The sequence below is a fragment of the Pseudopodoces humilis genome, chromosome 30 (genome assembly GCF_049639895.1).
Source record: "Pseudopodoces humilis isolate 2021_Gansu_Grassland_sample_001 chromosome 30, ASM4963989v1, whole genome shotgun sequence".
NCBI classification, from domain to species: Eukaryota; Metazoa; Chordata; class Aves; order Passeriformes; family Paridae; genus Pseudopodoces; species Pseudopodoces humilis.
In genome coordinates this window covers 3,265,884-3,285,193 of record NC_142229.1, presented here as the reverse complement: position 1 = coordinate 3,285,193, position 19,310 = coordinate 3,265,884, and the positions used below count along the sequence as shown (strand labels likewise).

At 48.4% G+C, this 19,310-nt stretch overlaps 1 protein-coding gene across 2 annotated transcripts in view; it reads left to right on the top strand.

The window, feature by feature from the left end:
* Positions 1-19,310, top strand: part of ZMAT4 (zinc finger matrin-type 4) — a 46,943-nt gene that overhangs the window by 11,039 nt on the left and 16,594 nt on the right. Inside the window, exons 1-4 of one of the 2 annotated variants that reach the window (XM_088068414.1) lie at positions 709-771; positions 3,694-3,795; positions 14,498-14,587; positions 19,036-19,192. In XM_088068414.1, the coding sequence (XP_087924540.1) occupies positions 3,694-3,795; positions 14,498-14,587; positions 19,036-19,192 (349 nt within the window). In that variant the 5' untranslated portion in view covers positions 709-771. Of the gene's footprint in view, positions 1-708; positions 772-3,693; positions 3,796-14,497; positions 14,588-19,035; positions 19,193-19,310 lie in introns of those variants that run through there. The other variant, XM_005530795.3, reaches the window with a different exon arrangement.

Genomic DNA, 19,310 nt, shown 5'->3' with positions numbered 1-19,310 from the left:
GTTGCCCTTGAGTGTCCCTCACAGCCGAGGACATGCTGATGGCTGGTGGCAGGGACACCCCTCCCTTCAGGGCTGCATTTTGACAGACGGGCTGTGAGGTGAGATCAGCTGAGGGCTGGTCACTCTTGGAGTAGTTAGGCATGTGTGGGAAGGGAGAGAGTCACAGCGGTATGAAGTGATTAGAAATACATAAATATTAATTGCTTATGAACTCTCTTTATCACACTTGCAGGCAGAAGTTAATAAATCACTGTTTGGATTAACCCACAGAAGGGTAATGCAAAGTGTATCTGAGATGAGACAGAAATGGGGAAGGGAGCTTTTCCAGAGAGGAGCAAGTGCTGGTTTTAGGCTGGACAGCCACAGCTCAAGCTGTGTTCTTTTTCAGGGTTTCATGTCTGGAGTGTGCCTCTTGCTGCAGAGGGGAGCCCTTGCAGCTGTGCAGAGAAGCCATCATGCAGCCTTGCAGCGGCGTCTCTGCACCGCTCCCTTTGTAGGAAGCAGGAATTTGGTTCTTGCACATAACGGGGTCCCTGTGCAGATCCCCGGGGAAATGCCAGCCCTGGACCTTCCCCGAGGCCGGAGTGCAAGACCAGCTGTGCCACCATGGGGACTGTGGCAGCTTTAAAACCTGTCTGGTGGAGAGGGGCATTCATTTCACTGCGTGTTCATGCGTGTTCATTTCATAGCTGCATGTTAGCTGGATGTTCTTTGGCGGCTGCTGAGGAGGGGAAGAGACTTTTGCTCCTCTGTTGCATTTCTGTGGGACAGGTAATTTTCCATTTTCTCAAGTCAATGACTGGTGCTTGAATTTAAACTTGTTCTGGGGCTGTCTTGGTTTCAGTGGCAACTTTGCAAGGGTGATTTTTATAAATGGATGCTAGTTGTGGATCGCTTGTGTGGAAATCTTCCTTGCTAAGGTGAATATATTATTTTTTTGTCAAAATTTAATTTTACCTAGAGCAGTTATTGTTACCAGAGCTTTCTAATTATTTTGAGTAGCCAAGCTTCCATATGCTTAAATCCTCATAGCAGTTTAGCCTAATATATTCATGCAAAAGCATGAAGGAGGCATTGCTTCCATTTGTTCCTTTGTTCCCCCTAATCCCCATTCCCCTCTGCTCTGCCTTGTACTTTTCATCACCCTGAAAAAGTAGTGCCTGGAAAAAGCAACAGTGAAACCCTCTGCCAGAATGGCAGGCTCAAGGACTCCTGATTGTATTCCTGTGCCTGGACAAGGGGACCCTGCCTTCAGTCCTGGAGGCTTTGGCAGCCCCGGGCTTGCTGTGATTCCTGGGCACACAGGGAACTTTCAGGATCTGCCCCTGCTCACCTGTTCATCCAGGCAAAGAGAGCTGCTCCCTGAACTGCCCTGGGGAGAAGGGTCCCCCCATCCTTCCAGCAGTGGTCCTGTGGGAGTGTGGCAGCTGGGAGACAGCTCTGGGATCTGAGGAGCTGCTCGGGGAGGTCAGAGCAATGCAGTGCCAGGCTGTCCTCTGCAGAGAGGAGGATGGGGGCAGCCAGGAGCTGTGCCTCACTGAGGTGCTCAGGTGGTGCCAGGCAGAGCAGCGTGGTTCTGCTGGCAGGGAAGATACACCAGGATTTGGGAGCTGGGCAGGAGAGTGGGAGTTCCTGTCACTTTTGTGTAGGGGTGCGTTATGTGAGGGTCTCTTATTCCAGAAAGACTTTTATTATGTAGCTCAAATATTTACACATGAATTGTGATGCACAACAGTTGCATCGTAGCAGAAGCACCGTGTTCTCCTGGTGCTGAACCTGTGATATCGAGGGGAACGCAGCCCACACCTGTATCAGAAATTACTGCTTAGGGAAGATGCCTGAGATCCAGTTCCTGCTGCTATAAAGGAGGACAGGTGATTCCATTTGAGGAAAATAGACTCGGGCTCTGTTATCAGAGCCCAGAATGCTGAACTAATACTGAGAAGCTTTTGATTCACTCTGATTTTTGCAATGAGGGTTAGTACTAGCATTGCAGGCTGCATGCAAATGAAGGTGGTATTACCTGTCTCTGGCTTGGTTGCTGGATTGAGGTTTAATGAGATTCTTTGGTTTTGTTTTGTGTCAATCTCTTGGAGTTAAGTGAGATTTCTTCCTTCCACTGTTTTGCTTTTGATGCAATTTTGCAACACTTCTTGTATTCCTAAAAGGGTCTTTTGGTGTCTTTGAAAGTTTCTCAGTGCAACATCTCTCTGGACAGAGTAATGAAGACTTTTAAATGAAGATTAAAATTAGGCAGATAGCAAGAGAAAACAAGCAAATATCTTTGCAGAATCGAACAAAAAGCAAGTGCAGCAGCAGAGGAGCTCTGAGATTTTTGTTTTTGTCTGGTAAACCAGAACACCTGAGCAAACCTTTTCCTGGAGCTCAGGGCCGGCTGGTTTCTCCAGGCTGGCAGTCTCTGGTGTCAGCTCAGCTGCTTGTTTTCATGCAATATGCAGGGACCACAGTAACCGCGGGATGGCAGGACACCGGGGATTTGGCATAACCACCTCCAGCTCTGCTGCACAGCCCGGCACTGACCGGCCTTTCTCCACCTGGCTTTGTCTGCTAATGACATCTCATAGCCTGTTCATTTCCATGTTATTTTTCTTCCCAGTCAGTGGAATGAACTCTGTAAAACCTGTATTATCAGTCTTCATTATGCTCAGGTTTGTTGTGATTGTGAATTAATAGGTTTTATTTTGGCATTAATGAGAAGGCACCAGCCTCTCTTTTCCCTCTTACTTTGCATAGGGGTTGGTTTTAAATATTCTCTCTATGTAGCTGCTTCTGTTGTTTTCTGGCTCTGCTTGGGTTCAGTCTGTCTTAAGCCTCAACTTTCCTCATGCACCCCTTGATTGTGAGTTCAGATCTGTATACCTGTGGTGGCACAAGGAGGAAGCTATGAACAGAGGAGCAACATGTTCCTGTGAATCAGAGCACTCAGCAAGCTGGTTTTAAAGGTGCAATGTACGTGTAGAAAATTCTGGGGAACATGTAAATATTTGAACAGCTGCTGGAGAACAGCAGAGCCCAGTAAATCATCCAAACAATTCTCTTCCACATCTAAATTGGGAAATACAACAGAGTGCTCTTCCAGCTTAAAGCCACCTTCCTCCAGGTTGTGATGCTGTTTGCCATCTCTATAAAAGTCTTTATAAGCTCTTTTACGTTGTATAACAAATGGTCAAGCATGTTTTGAGCCACGAGCGATCTCTGCCGCAGACGATTCTGTGCGTGGTGTTTCTAGACAGGAAAGGCAGTGGAGAACAGCTGTTCGTGAGTAGCTCACACAGGGATGTCGTGGCAGGACAGCCATGCCATAGGACCTGTGCTGTGTCTGTGGCACTCAGGTGGCTCTTGCTTGGGCACACCTGGCCTCTTGTGTCCAACTGCTCCCGCTGCAGCAGCGACGGGCTGCTCTGGTCTGCCCAGGGCAGGGAATGAACACTTGCCATGGGCTGTTGGTGCATAAACCTGGGGACTCCAAATGGGAGGGATTGGGGATGTGGTGGGGAATGTCTGTGGGTGACATTTACACCTGTATAACATTGGTTTCATTCCCTCATGGTGACAGGAACTGCTCGGCTCAAGTGTTGCCTTGCCCTTGGCTCTATAGCAGCCTTGTCAGACGCATCTGCCTGCTTTCTGTAACTGATTCTGCTTCTTGTCTCTTCTCTCTGTCATGCACAGATGAAATCCTCTGACATCGACCAAGAATTGTTCACTGAAAGTTACTGCAAGGTGTGCAGTGCTCAGCTGATCTCTGAGTCCCAGCGTGTGGCCCATTACGAGGTAGGATGTTCTTGGTCTGCTACTCCACCATTGCAGTTCTGCTTGGAGGACTCAGCATTTGAAGAACTGTTTTTGCTGGTGGCATCTTAATCTGTCAGTGGTGTCACTGCAGCGCTGTCTGCTGCATGTCTGGCTTTTTCTTCTGTTTTTGCCAAGTCAGCCTGCAATTTGATCAGGACTGAAGGAAACACAGTTAGCAAGGAGAGCAATTAAGAGTGCAGCAAAACAAGCTCAGGTTGTATTAAATGTGCTGCACTGTGGCTTGCTGAGTAGGAATCACTGATTGTGCAGAGAATAGATTAGAATTTGTGAATGTATTTAAGCACTTAAGAGCAATGAATAATTAGAAAGGATGGATTATTAGAGACATGTTAGAACAGCAATTAACAGCACTGCATATCTTCAAAACAAACTTAAATACATTCCTATTAAACAAGGAGGAAATTATGGAGGGATATGATGTTGTAAAATCCTTCAGGGAAGGAAACCCACTGCCTGGGTGTAGATCCTGCCATGATGAGGGGCTCTTGGTGTTCACCCAGTGGGAGAACAGGGATTCTCAGGTTAAATGCAGAAGAGGTGCAGGGTCACTGTGTGGTGGCTGTGCACGAGGGACCGTCCTACCCTGCGGGTATGTGAGATGGTCCAGCCTGTCCTGAAGGACTCCAGAAGTGATCCATGTCTGCATTATCTATATTACATAGTTTGTATACAGAGAATAAACTATATTAACTCTGTATAGTCATCATATGTAATGTAGAAATAATATGGATATTTGGATAATATGGAATAATTTGGTTTGATTTGGTGATCTTGGAGGTCTTCTCCAACCTAAACAGTTCTGTGATTCTGTGTGATGAGCCAGGGACTTTTGCACTCACGGGAGGGGTGTGTTTTGCTTCTGTTTTTGGTTACATGGAGACTACCAGTGTCTGCAAAGTTTCAACAAAAGCAGAGTTTGTGCACAGGGACCTGGAAGATGAAGTTACTCCAAGTGTTTGCTTGACTTGAGTGTTTTGCAGTTGATACACGAGGGAGACAATCGTGTGGCCAGTGGAGAATGTGCAGGAAGCTTAATGTACGTGATCTGAGGATGCTGTGCTGCATTAATTAACAATGGGAACAAGAATGTACGCTTGCTTGTAGGGCACTTTATGTGTCTGTTTTGGTGAATTTCTTAGGAGCTCTTCTGTAACTGCTCCTCTGGCTGCCCTCTGTGTGCAGCAGAGATCCCTGACAGCTCAGTGAAGCTGATGGCTGCAGTTTTAGGGACACTTTCCAGATCTTGATATGGGGCACCGTGGATGCCAAATTTTGCCTACAGGAGGCAGGAGCATTGCTGCAGAAACAGGAGCAGTGCCTGGTGAGCCACAGGGTGCTCAGCCAATCTTCTCTCCTTTGTGCCTGTCATTGTAGGTATGAGCTGAATCATTAATTCATGGCAGATGTTTTTGAAATATAGAAAACAACACTGTTTTCTGTTGTATATTTTAGTGCGAGGTGTTGTGCTCATTTGTCATCCGCTGTGAAATCCCAGCAGACACTGTAGATGTTTGGCACAATAGTGTCATTCCCAAACCTTGCTGCTGGGTTGCATAACACAGAGCAGAGGCTTGGAGTGAGTGAGCTGTAAAGACTACTTAGGATCCCCTCCGGTGGCCCAGAGTGCCAGGAGTGGCCCTGCCCTGTGGCTGTGCCACACTTTGCTGCTCGACAGGGAGCAGTATTCCTTTGGAGCACCTGTTCTGGTTGCCACTCCTGAGTGTGATGCTCTTTCTCCTGGTAACCTTCTGGCACCCTCGTCCCAAGAACCCACAGGCACGGTGAGAGGCTGGAAACCTGCCCTGGGGTTTTCTAGGGAGGTGGAGCTGGGGGCTCCATCCTGCCTGAGGCTGCCAGCCCTTGCTGCAGGCCATTAGTAAATAGCAGGAGTGTAAAATTCACTGTTTCTTTTTAAGTATCAAAGTAGCCAGTCACAATTTTCACACCTTTCTCTTTTCTTTCCTTTTTACTTTTAGAAAGTACTGTATGGTTAAAAACTGATTATTTTTGTAGGGGAAATATCAACTTCAGAAGACTAACTTTTCTACAAATTTTCAGGAGCCCTGGGGATGGCCAGCCTGGCTATCCACGGGCACTGAGGACCCTTGGTGATGGTGCAGCCAGGGATGCTGGGTGCCAGGGCTCTGTCTGGGTTTGTTTTGGTCAGTAGCACACTTATCCTTCGTGAGTGAGCCTGGAGAGAAAGGGAATTGATCCACTGCCTCACTAGCGCAGTCAAGTGAGCTCTGCAGCCCTTGTGTCAGGGACTGGAATCCTGGCTCTCTGTGCATGCAAAATAAGACATTTCTCTGTAAGAAAATAGAGGGAAACAGCCTATGAAAGGGGGACGTTTTTATCTTGCCAAACAGGAATAGTCAGTTCCAATCTCTGTCTCATCTCCTTCTCCAAATCACCAACCAATAACTTTTCTTCTACGCTACATTGCCAGGAATAAAAAATGATTTTATGTCAGTCATGCAGTATTAAATGATATTATTTCCAAGGGCAAGTGTAGTGGAAAAATGACGAAAGGATCAGAATGTTTGCAGCATTTTTTGCTTCCAACTTCACATAGAGCAAATACTGCCTTTATTACATGTGCTTCATGCAACTGTGTTTCTGGCTTTGTCTGGTGTGTCTGGTGCACCCTGGCTCTCCTTCCCGTCCTGGTGAAACTGCCAGGTCCTGCCCTCCTCTCGAGGGTTCACCCCAGGACAGAGCTGAGCCCAGTCGCTGCCTGGGACATTGACTTGCAGTGACATTCCCAAATGAGGAAATGCCTTAACGAGCTCAGCGCCCGCTGCGGTGCCGAGCGTCTCCAGGGGCTGGTGCTGGGCACTTCTGTGCAGCCGTGACTGCGAGATGAGACAAATCTTACTGGTTGGTGTTGGTGCCCAAATGAGTGTGGACTTGCAATTTTAATTCTTAAAGCAAATTAATTTGTCCCTTGAAGTATCAGAAAACTCTATTCCCACTTCTGTTCTGGAATAAAGCAGCAAAGTAGGGACGCCTGGGGCAGTCCCTGGGTGACACTCACTGTGCTGCTGTGCCATGCCAAGTATCCCTGAGGCTCCCTGGCTCCCCTTTCCTTCTTGGGAGGAACAAAAGGGAGCAGGGTCGCTGTTCGTGTGAAGAATCCCTCCACTGCAGGTGATGGCTGGCTGTGCCAGGTGGGAGGTGGCCGGACACGGGGTGATGGACAGTTTGGGGAGGGCATTTCACACCTCATGTTCCACTGTGCTGCGCTTGCTGCAGTGCCATTGAAAGTCTCTGCCCCAGAAATGAGGTTTTTCTTCTCTGTATCTCTGCATCTTTCTTTCCTCTGGAGCTGGAAGCCTCTTTGGTGCCGGATTCTCTCTGGATTACCTGTAATTTAACATTTCTTTCCAGCTCTGTCTTTGAGAGAGGTTATATTAATCACTTTGGTGAGGTGCTCTATAAATTAAAAAGCTAAAACAAAGAGAGCTAAGGTTTCTTAGTTAGCTCTGAGTCTTCATCTCTATGTAGAAGTGTTCACAGCCATTAGGAAGATGTTACCATTTATTTTTGCGTTTCCCCTTGAAAATCCTGCAGGAAAATTACCTCATATACAAAGTTGCTCTCAGATTTCAGCCTGAGCTGCACATTCATCACCACATTTGCTCCTCAAGCTGCTGTAATGCTCTTCTCCATTTTCTCCATAATCTTTATTGCTTCAGGTGTTCAGAGAGTGCTTTGTTTTTCCATTTAAAATGACAGAAGATGCAGGTCTGTAGGAAGAGCAGCCCAGGAGGGGGCCGTGCAAGTGTGGGCTCACCTTATGGGATGAGGGAATGCTGCCTGAATGCTTGTGCTGGAGCAGCAGGGGAGGGCAGAGGCAAAGTGTATTAAAATTCAAATGCAGAAGAAGCTGGGGAGAACAAATCAAGTGCCATGCCCTTTGGCTCCTCTCCGGAGCTGTGCACTGTGGAATTTCTCACTCTGGAGCGAAGCAGGCGAGCGATATCGACAGCCTCATCAATACTCCTTGTCTGCACGGGCTGGAGTGGTGCTGGGGTTAATCTGCTTCCAGTTGGGCTGTCCTTGGCTGGAAACGGCATGAAGTGATGGCTTGTCTGAAGGAATAATAAACATTGTTTACTATTGGCACATTAGTGCCTTAAGGATCAAGATGTGTGTGCTCAGAAAGGCAATCCTGTGTCTAAAATATTAATGTGCTGCAAGAGCACATAGTCTATTTAACAAAACAAATGCTGTGCTAGAAAACAAGGAGCTGGAATGTTTTGTTTCTACTCCCGGCTCCCTGTGTGTGATGCTGCAAGCATTTCCAGGATGGAGGAGTGGAAAGGATGTGCTTTAGCTGAAAATGAAGGCTGCACAGGGCTGTCGTGTGTCAGGTTCTGCCGATGTCAGTGATCGTGGAAGGGAACGTGACATTTGCTGGCCATGATCTCTCTCACATGTTGCTGCTCACCTGTCATGTTGTGTCTTGCTTTGGTGGCAGTGACATGGAAATCCTTCAGAGGATGAAGGAGGAAGGGAAGAAGAACCTTGGCTTGAGGAAAAAAGCTGAAGAGAACATATTTGTGTGGCAGAGACGATGAAGGTGCTGCTCTGGTTTTTTTCTGTGCACATGCAGGCCTGCTATGGATATTCCTTGGCAGTTTGTGCCATGGTAACAGCCCCAGTTAAAATATATGAGGTAAACGTGGCCACCCATTGCATAAGAGGGAGATAGGTGGGTGCCAGGGTTTTAGGGCACAAGGTTTGTGCCTGCTCTCTGCACACAGGGCAGCAGCAGCTGCTGTGTCACAGTGTGCTGTGGGAACCAGTGGAGACGGGATGGGACTTTACAAGGCTCTGTGTTACTACTCTGTTGTCAACATTAATGGCTGAACATTATTTTTAATGCACTCCCAGTGTCAAAATCTGTTGCTAAACAGCAAAGACAGCAGCGCAGATGAAGCCCTGTGCACAGCTCCCTTCCCAGGTACCTCTGCATAGAGGCCTGTTGCTGCCTAAAAATAGCTGAAGTTAAAAGGTCCTTCAGAGCAGCAGTAAAACACACTGGGAAAATGGGACCCCAGGGTTAGCAGGAATGGAGAGGTGTAAGGGATGTCACATTAGAGCTGCATGGAATGAGAGCAAAGAACGATTGCGCTGGCTCACCCTGGCCAGTGTCCCTGGGAGAGAAGTTCCTGCAGCTCGTGCTGTTCCTCAGCATTCCTTCCTGATCCTGATCTTCCTGGGCACCTCTTTGTTCCAGGTATTCTCTCTTGCTTGTCTTCAATATTTCAAACTTGCAGCCCGTGTTTGGATTGGGGTTCTGTGTGTTTGAAAGCAGTCTTTAGTTCTCGTTGTGTGTTGTGACAGAGCCGCCCCCGTGCGCTCGGGGCTGACGGGCTCAGCAGAGACTGGCACTGTCGCGCTGTGCCGGGGATTTGTTCCACACAGCAGAGATGTGGAGCAGCAGCATTGCTGCTGTGGAGCTGCTGCTGGGCAGCTCGTGCACGGCAGACATGGGATTTGTGTTAACTCTTCTGCCTGCTCCTGGGATGGGCTGTGCTGGCAGTGAAGTCCACCCACACCTTGAGCAGCAGGACCCAGCAGTAGTGTGGCCCGAGATGAGGGACTTGAGCTGCAGCTGCAGGTGAGCAGCGAGGACTTAGCTTGCTGTGTGGAGTACATTTCAGAAATTCCCAGCCTGCTCACTCTGTCCCTGCATCCCCTTTCCCTTGGCATGTTTACAGAATCATAGAATGGGTTGGGTTGGAAGGGACCTTGAAAGGTCAAGTCCAACCCCTGCCAAGAGCAGGGACATCTTCAGCTCAGTGGGGTTGCTCAGGGAGGTACATTGCCTGGAAAAACCCATAATACATAATAAAATGGAGAAGGAAATGTGTGGTTGCATTAGTGTGGATGTAAGATCCCCCTGCAGAAGGAATGTGAGGTCAAGATGCAAGAAGGGACTGCCAGTGGGTTTGGGGAGGAGCAGGTGCCCGTGGTGGCCCCGGCTGTGGGGACAGGTCTGTGGGTGGCAGCACCATGTGAGCCAGGTGCTGAGCCCAGCTGCTCCTGCCATGCTGCTCTGGCAGCACCCCTAAGGAGAGTTATTCTCCACAGGGTACCCAGCAGTGTGTTGGACAGGAGATGCTTTGGCTGCAGTCAAAACCAATATAGGAAGCAGTAAAGCTGAAGATCCCAGTGGAAATGGTGATTCCTGAGACAGAAAATTCATCAGTGGGTCAGGATCCCCACTTGGAGTCAGCCTGGGGAGCCGGGTGGAATCATCACAGATGTAAGGAAGTGGAGCTAGGGGTTGCTTGGCTGAATAGATCCTCAGTAGCTGCCTTAATGTGTAAACAAATCAATGTCCAAAACAGTGGTGTGCCTCTCATGGCTTTGGAGCAACCAGTTTGATGGGGGTGCAAATTCAGCTGAGCACCTGGGAATTGCAGACACATATCTGTGTGCTCAGGAAGGCAAAAGCATGAGTAAACACTTTTAAAAAAATTTAAAAAATTAACTCATGGAGGAAAAAGGGGAAGTTGATAGAAATGACCATGAATTATAAATGAGGCATTTCAAAAATTACAAAAGGAGAAAAAGGACTTTGGCATCCAGCAGCGTCTGGAATAACAGCCGGGTAGTTCAGCTCTGCAGCAAACCACAGGGATCTTGACAATGTTTGTTGTGTGGGTAGTAGAGGCAGAAAAGGGAAGGCATTTGCTGAAAATACTTCTCCTGTCTATTTAAAAAACGCAGAGGATGTTGTTATATCATAGAGGAAGAAATAGATTGGTTCCATTCCAGTAGAAATTTGGAAGGTTGTTTGGCAGCAGTTATAAATTCCAGAATGATGTCGTTCAGGTCAGCAGGTCCAGTAATTCCCACGTGGGTGCTTGAGGTGCGCTGGCCACCTGCTGAGCAGTGTCACTGCTGACCCTCTGTGGGTGTGGGACAGTGGAGGAAGTTTCCAGGAGGAACCAAGCACAGAGCCAGGCACGGCAGTGCCGGGAGTCAGTCCCGTGCGGGGAGCCGGTGCCGTCCGGCTTGGCACAGCTCCTGGGCACAGCATGCTCGGGAAAGGGGCTGGAGGACGATGTGCCTGGATTCCTGCACAAGGTTTGCAGAACTGGGCCAGCCAAAAGAACTTTCTCTCTTCTGATGAGATTACGAGTGGGGCCAATACAGATAATAAAATTGGTATAATCATGTGACTGCGTGTTGCATGGCAATTTAATTAAGAATCTGCCAGCACACAAAAAAATCAACACAGTGTACACTAAAAGGATTAAAACCCAACCTGTGGCCTTCTGAAAAAGAATATTTTTTTACAGACTAAGAGAAGCTGCAGCTGTTTGGGCTGCCATGGTGGTTCCTTCCTTCATCTGGCACCTGTGTCTCTGCTGGAGCTCGGTGCAGCCACGTGCTCCCCAGTGTGGGGGTCCCTGGCCTTCGACTAAAGAGATCACAGAGGAGGAGGAGCAGGAGGGGAAAGCTGAACTTCTCAAAACCATAAAGCTGCCAGTACAGGATCTCTCCTGTACTACACAGGGATTGATGAAGAGATGTATGGGGAATACGGAAATGAGATTATATGCTAGCACAGCCTGGGGGAAGCTGCAGAGACAGTTGATTTGAACCTGAGGAGATGGGAAGAAGGCCCTGCCAAGCAAAGTGTTTCAGCCTGCTGGATCAGCTTGAATCAGTGGTGTAAAGTGGGAGCAGTTCTGGGGCCAGGGTGGGCTGCTGAGCTCACGCACTGGTGAGGAGACTCCTCTCCCAGACCCCTGGGCAAACGCAGGGAACGGAAGGTCCATGTGTGTCTGTGTCACCTGGTGACCCCTGGCTATAAAGCCTCAGCTGTGTGAAGGGAGATGGCTCAGTCCTCCCCAGAGCCACTGGTACATCACAGAGAAGGGATGAGAAGCCCCTCCATCAGACAGGGTGAACAGGGTGTCCCAGAGCAGCTGTGCTCCCCCAGAGAGCCTGCTCTCGCCGCTTGCTCCAGGCAGAGTGTGCTGCAAAACCCAATTTGTGCAAAATCAAATTGCATTTCATAGCACAATTTAGCTCTGCTTTGCCCTTTTATGTTTTAGGGTTGAATTGCCAGAACTTTGCTGTCTCTGCCATGATCTGTATTAGAGTACATTTGATAGAGATAGAAATGATCCATTTATTTACTTTTATTGATGAGCTTTACAGTAGCAAATGAGCTTGTGATGCAGAACTCTGCAGCAGTTGTGTGGAAACAGACCCTGAGCTCCCTGCATAGTCAGGGCTGGTTTTCAAGCCTGCAGTATTAAACCAGACTTAGTGCCTTTAAAAGGTGCTGTTCCCACTAGAGACAGGAAAGTGAAAATGCCTTTGGTGTAACACTTTGTACAGCTACAAAAGAAATATTCAGGGGCACTGAAACACCTTGACTGCACCCAAAATGAGGTTGTGGTGGCTGTTGGAGGTGCCTCCACGGGTCAGTGTGTGCTCATTCCGCAGTGTGGCAAGTTTTGTCTTTCCTAAGGCTTGTGCATGTGGTGAGATGGGTCAAAATGGGAGCTGGAGGTGTCCTAATCCCAGTTTATCCCAGTTTATCCCAGTTTATTCCAGTTTTCTGGCTCCTGTTTGTGGTTCTTTCTTTGGCCCCTCCTTGTGCCTTGCAGCTGCAGGTTTTCAGCAGGGAGAGGATAACCCGCAGTGCTGTTTGCGAGCAGCACACTAAGAATAATCACTGTGCTCCTGCCGTGCTCCTGCTGGGGTGTTGGGATGATAAATACACATGTAAATGTAGAAAATGCCAGAGATAAAATGGGTGACAAATGGGCTGTGCTTCCTCTGCTCCGCAGAGGGAAGGAGGTGCTCACCACATACGTGTGGAGGCCAGGGATGATTTTAAGCTCCACTTTTATGACCACAAGATAACAAGGTTGCATAAGGAGCTGTGTAGTTTTAAATTATGTCAAACATAAGTAATTTCTTTACCTTGGCTTTCATAAATCCAAACAAATGCACCCAGAAAGGTGAGAGGTGTTTTACAGAAGGCTGAAGATTTGCTGTCTTTTAACGCTGACATCTGGGCACCATTTCTGGTCCAGCTGAGTGCCACGGAGCAGGACCGTAAAAAGGATTCCTTTTAACATCTTTGCAGCTTACACACACCCAGCAACCCCTCCCAGATTTTTTCCCCTGAAAAGCGAGCAGGCTGTGGCTGTGTGCGCGTGGGCATCGTGACGTGTTGGGTTAAGCCAACCGAGGGAAGAGCCTCGTGACTCTGGGGAGGATGACTCGAGGGAGGCTGACTGCTCTGCGGGGTCTCAGTGCTCAGGGAAGAAATTCAGCTGAAAAACTCTGGCCACGGTGCCTTTGCGGTATGTTTGACTGGCCCTGTGTGGTGCAAGGGACCCTCTAAGCATCACTCCAGGCAGAAAGTTGGGACCAAGGAGCAGGAGTGGCATTGCACCTCTGTGCTGTGCATTTCAAAGATCTGTTCTGTCATTTTCTAATTACACAGCCACTGTCTGTCTGGGCTGCTCAGCTGATAGCTGGAGCTTTGGGGTTTCTGCACTTCGCTCTGACCGTGGAAGGTCACATTTACTAAATGCAGCAGGAAGACAAGCTGGGGACAGATATTTGACATTGTTTATCTTGACCGATTTGCTTTGTGGAAAATATTATTGCATAGTCACATTTCTGCATGTGAATGCAAATATAGCTCCCTGCAAATTTAGCTCCAAGTTTATACCACAGGAAAAAGAATGTTCCAGAACATGCTAATGATAATTTAATATTTTTAAATAGCAGCTCTGCAATTTCACTGATCTGAAATTATAATATTATGGTGCTCTTGTTCTGTGGGGCAGTTGGAAGGGGTGATTCAAAGGAAACACTTGCATGGTAACAGGTCCCCGTGTCTCTGCTGCCCATATGCTGGGTGCAGGTATTTTGTGGCTGCCAGATTTACCCCCCTGCATCTGGTGGAAGACAAGACCTGATGTAATTCAGGCTTTTGAAGGTTTATGTCTGTGCTCTCGCTGTAGAAGCTTTAAAATCTTCCTTTAAGTCTTGGAAGTCCCAAGGATTTGCTTTGGCTGCTGCTGCTGGGGTCACCAGGGGATCTCCTGTCACTTCCAACCCTCACCTGCCTGTGAGCTCCAGCTGTGCCCTAAGGCAGAGTGAAACCTGCTCGTGTCTCCCTCATGGAAGATTTTTACCCGTCTTACGTTTTATCATTCTAGAAGCGTAGGAGCTGTGGATTTGGTCTGTGTGTGTGCCTCTGACACCTCAGGATGCTGCTGTGTCTCTGGCTGAAGCTCAGTAACCCTCATCTTTCAGCCTGCCCCACCGTGGAAATGGTCTAACAACAAATGCTGTCCTTCCCTTGCTGTCAGATCCCTGCTGTGTCTTGGAACACTCAGCAGGACTTGGAGAGGGGCCAGGGTGGACCATTTCTTCTGCTAATGGCAGATTTCATCCCACAGCTCATTTCAGCTGGGTGCAGAGCTCTGTGAAAATTCTGAGAAGTGCAAGTGCTCCTCACCTGGATCCTTCCCCCTTTTATCCTGCAGTGGTGGATATGTTTGTCAAGGGGATGTGAAATGTCACTCTGGGTTGGTGTAGTGAGCACAGCAACAGAACCCCTTGTAACTTCAGTTCTCCCTCTTCTTTTCTTTTTGCACTCCAGAGCCGGAAGCATGCCAGCAAAGTCCGCCTGTACTACATGCTTCACCCCATCGACGGAGGCTGCCCGGCGAAAAAGCTCCGGTCAGAAAATGTGGGTATCATCCAAGCCCCTGCTTGTTCAGCTGCTTTGTGAATCATTGACTCTGGGCTTCAACATTCTCTCTCTTACAGCCACAGATGATCAGGTGCCCCTGAGGTAACATTTAGATCAGCTGAAATGCAAAGAAACTGGAAATAATTTTCAATAAACTACACAAGAATTATTATGTGCAACAGCAACAGTAATTGCGTTTTTAGTTATCTGAATGTTCTTTCATAGGAAAAAATATGCTGTTAGCAGACACTCAGGGCTTGCTCCATTTCAGTGCAGTGGCTGGATCTGCTGGTGAGCAGCTGGGGCAGGGGATGGGGGCAATGCCTGTGGGAAGCTCGTGCCACCAGGTGTGGGGTGATGGCCACTCTGGGGTGCTGCTGGCAGTAGAGCAGCACTGGGGTCACTTGCAGACCCCTTCATCCAACTTCCAGCATGTGACAGCACTCTAAAGGGTGAGGGTCCCTGGGCAGACGGGAGGAGTCACACCTGGCCAGGGTGTGGGGAGCAGTGTGGGGTGGCAGTGCTGGGTGTGGAGCTGTGTGTGCACACCTGGTGTGTAGTGCCAGGTACAGAGCAGGGCTAGGTACACCTGCCATGCAGGAGACCAGGGGTGCCTGCAGTGTCATGGCTGGAAACCCCTGGCATGAGCAAGAGGTCCCCAAGAGCAGGGTCACCTCCCCAGGGCTCTGGGGACTCGTTCTGGAGGTTGATGTGCTTTATCCAAAGGCTTCTCACCCATGTTTGCTCTCAGTCTGCCAATTTAAAGATTGGTCATTGGCTTCCTCAGCTGTGTTCAAATAAACAAATGAAGGTGAGGAATTGAACCAGCTCACAGCCATTTGTCAGGCAATAGATAGAAGGATTTTTTAAGAGATAGCTTCATGGGGAATTATTAATTCGGCTCCTCCCCACATTCTGGGGCTGTGGGAGAGCTGTAGCGAGGTTCCCAGCACACAGCATCCAAACCAGTTCAGTGTGACTGGGGCTGAGTGCTATTGGTATTCAGTGTGATATCTTGTAATTAAAGGGAGAAGCACACAAGTTTTGCCCAAGGAATCTGAAAGCTCATTTACATAGTAATTAAAACACTAGTGAACTTCTCTATTGCACACAGGCCAATTGCAGATGCAATCTGCCCCTCCACAGCAGGATCTTGCAGTGATTTTATTGAGTTATTAATGCCAGTGTGGGCAGTGCAATGGACAGGTGCATACAGACGGGGAACAGGCTCCTCTAAGGAGTTTGGTTACATCCAACGAGGAGCCACACACTGCATGTGCACCTCAGCATGGGATATGGAGGACAGAGAACCAATCAGACTCAAATAAGTCAAAGTTGAACTATTTCCCACTGCTTTTGTGAAAGGCAAATGGAGAAGGAATGTAATTCTGTGTTTGCTGATGCTTTTGCCAAGGGCAGCCCTAGTGGGGGTGGATTAACGCGTCCTCATGTTCTAGGTGAATGCTAGGCTAGGCCAGACCTAAATTCTAAAATTATTTGTGTTATAAAAATATAACAGGGAAAATCTGCCAACATTTACAGCTCAAAGTAGGCCTGTTGCTGATCAGATATTATACAAGCCTTTGCATTTAGAGAGAACAGAACTATTTAGGACATCTGTAATGCTGCACAATAACATCCCTACCATCTACATGAGTGCACTGCCCAATCTTAGCAGTGTCACTCAGGCCCTGGCACAGCAACTTTAATGAGTATTAGAAACAATCTGTGAAAAACTACTAAATTTGTGTTGAAGTATCTGCAACTAAAAAGGAATATCAGCCTTTTTCCATCAGAAGTGTAACATGGCTGTACGCTGCTGGGTTTGTGTTCTGCTGACCACAGAACTGACACCTGGTCCTTCTGCCAGGCAGCAGCAGCAGGAGAGGTGGCTGCTGCTGTGGATGCTCGGTGCAATGGCATTGGAAACAGCATTTGCTTCCTGACCTTTTTGTGAGGTGGAGGAAGGGGTTGGCTGTTGTTTGAGGATTGCAAAAACACTAACACCCATTAGCCCTTTGGACTGGGAAGCAGAAGGCTTCCAGTGGTTAACAACTCGATTGTTGTGCTCTTCATTATTGCTTTAATTTAGTGTGGAGGAGGGGAAAACCTCATGTCTTGACCATTCATGAACTGGTACTTGCTCTTTGCTGGTACCATGACAAAAACAGACTCCAGAATGGAAATGGCCTGAATTTCCTATGGAGCAGCACAGAAAGCAGCTCTTTAACAGCAGCACCTTCATGCACCAAAAATTAATTCAAATTTAAAAGTTACTTTGCACCACTTTAATGCTGTGGTTTATACTGCTGTGTTCTAGAGTTTGTATAATCTTTTTTTCTTATTAAAACTTGGGAAATGAAGACAGCAGATTTGTATCTGTGGAATAAAAATCCTTACTTTTCATGTGGATTGCTTAAGGAACATCCAGCAGAGGCCTGCAGATGCCTGGCCCTGTGTGAGGATTATGCCTTTTAGCAGCTTGTTAACAGGCAGCCAAATAACTGAAGTTAATTCTGTTGGATATACAAGGCTGAAGCTTCTCATATTACAAAAAGAAGCCCTAGAAATGAGGCTGGCTCGGTACACTGGGGGTGGGGGAAGAGTGGGGATGTCAGTGTTGGGAGATGGATGCTTGAACTCCAAGCCAGTGCTGGAGTTTGTAGGAAGTTCTGTGCTGCAGTGTAGAGAAGGTTTGTAAGGTGGGGTTGGCTGGAGAAAACTGCAGAAACAAAATGTAGAAATATTCCTTGGCTGGGTCTGGGAGCACGGGGTTCCAGAGCTGCCAGTGGATTCACAGGAGCTCCTGTTCATTGTGTCAGCCCCAGGAGCTGGACCGTGGTGAAGGAGGGCTGGGTGGGTCAGGACATCCCCAGGGAGCAGCCACCTGCCCTGTGCAGAGCCCTGTGCCCCAGCTGAGGGAGTGGGCGAGCAGCAGTGTGATTTCACCACCTGCACAATCCTGTCAGCACAGCAGCATTCAGCAGAGGACCCAGATTGGCTTCCCCTGGCCTCTCTGGTTTCAGGTAAAACAGCCCCTGACAAATGAGAAGGTATAATTACCCTTCAGGGCTGGATCAGCCTAGAACACCTCTGGCTCTGTGCAGGGGTTTGGTTGGTGGAGGAGGGGAGGGAGGTGATGCTGCTAAGGGATGATCCAGACCTGGGTAAATGCTTAAAAATGGCAGAGCCCAAATACCTCGTGCACCCCACTTACAACTAACAGCACTTGGAGTACAAAACTGGCTGTTAGGGAGCAGAGGATTGTCATTTGTGTGCAGAGGGGCTCATAGACCCACCAAGAGTTTGGGGACACCCCTCTCCTCCTGGTGGCTGAACTCTACCCACACATCGAGGTGCTTGCCCAGAGACTTGGGTGAACCCAGATGAGCTGCACAGTGAACTGTGGGTCAGCGTAAATGGCACCCTGAACCCTACGTGAGGTATTGTGGGCTCTTGGAGGGGGTTTTAATTTTTTATTTTTAATTGCAGTCTAGCTGAGAAAGTAGGTTGGAAAGGAAAAAATGTCACTGAAGAGCAGCCCTGGCAGAGGAAGAGACCCTGGTGCATTAACACCGAAGTGTATCAGCTTTTCAAACGAGCTCTGTTGGAGGCTCTTTATGTGTTGCCACTGATGATCAATAGATACTGGAAATTTTCTACTCTGCTCTTAACTTTCAAGTGATTTCCCTTTGAAGACATAAAATATCTTGAGAGAAAGCTATTTAAAAGAAGTGCAAATTACACTCAGAACAGTACTAATCACCTCTTGAGATTCCTCCCTAAGGTTTGATTTACAGTTATCAACAACAAAAAAGTGATGAAAATCAGTCATTTTTCTAAAAGTGTTTTTTTGGGGGGGAAAAGATGTCCTTCAGTGGTGGGTCAGCTGTCCACTCTGTGTTAGGTTTGCTGGTGTTGGATCCTGCTGGAGGGACCTGTGTGATTTCAGACAGTTCATTTGTTTCTCCCACCTGCAGAGAGGGTTGTGCCCCCCAGTTGGGTCCCCCCAGATGTTTTGGGGTCTCTTAAAAAAGTTCATCAGGAGGAAGCATCAGTGTTGGATGGCAGGGAAAGCTCTGGGTCTGTGTGATTCCCTCAGGCAAGAACAGCAAAAAAGTCTGAGAGAAGGGAGGCTCAGGGATGTGCCCCGAGCTCCAGGGCCACAAGGGACACGGTGACAGGCATCACACCCCTCTTGCCACCTCTAGCTCTGGTCTGTGCTCCCAGAGCAGGCTGGGGTGGAGGTGCTGGGGAGTTGGAGGTTGGACAGGGCTGGGACAAGGCAGGAGCGAGGCTGGAGGAGATGAGGAAGGGAAGCCCCTTGGCAGCCATGGCTTTGGCATAACAACCTAGATTCCTCCCTCCTATTCTCTTCTGTCTCTGTGACTGTGCTTAGTGGGCTTACACACCTCTTTTTTGTCTGTGTTTTTGTCTCCACCCAGGGCAGTGATGGTGACTCAGTGGATAAGAACAAATGCTGCACACTATGTAACATGTCCTTTACCTCAGCAGTGGTGGCAGAATCGCATTACCAAGGGAAAATCCATGCCAAAAGGTTAAAACTGTTGCTAGGGGAACAACCAGCACTAAAGGCCACAGGTAGGTGCAGAGGCAGTGAGTGGAGCAGGAGGGGCTGGTGCAGAGTGGTGTGGGCTCACGGCGCTGAGGGGGCTTGGCCACGGTGCTGGCTTGGTGTGTGCAGGCAGGAAATGGGTAC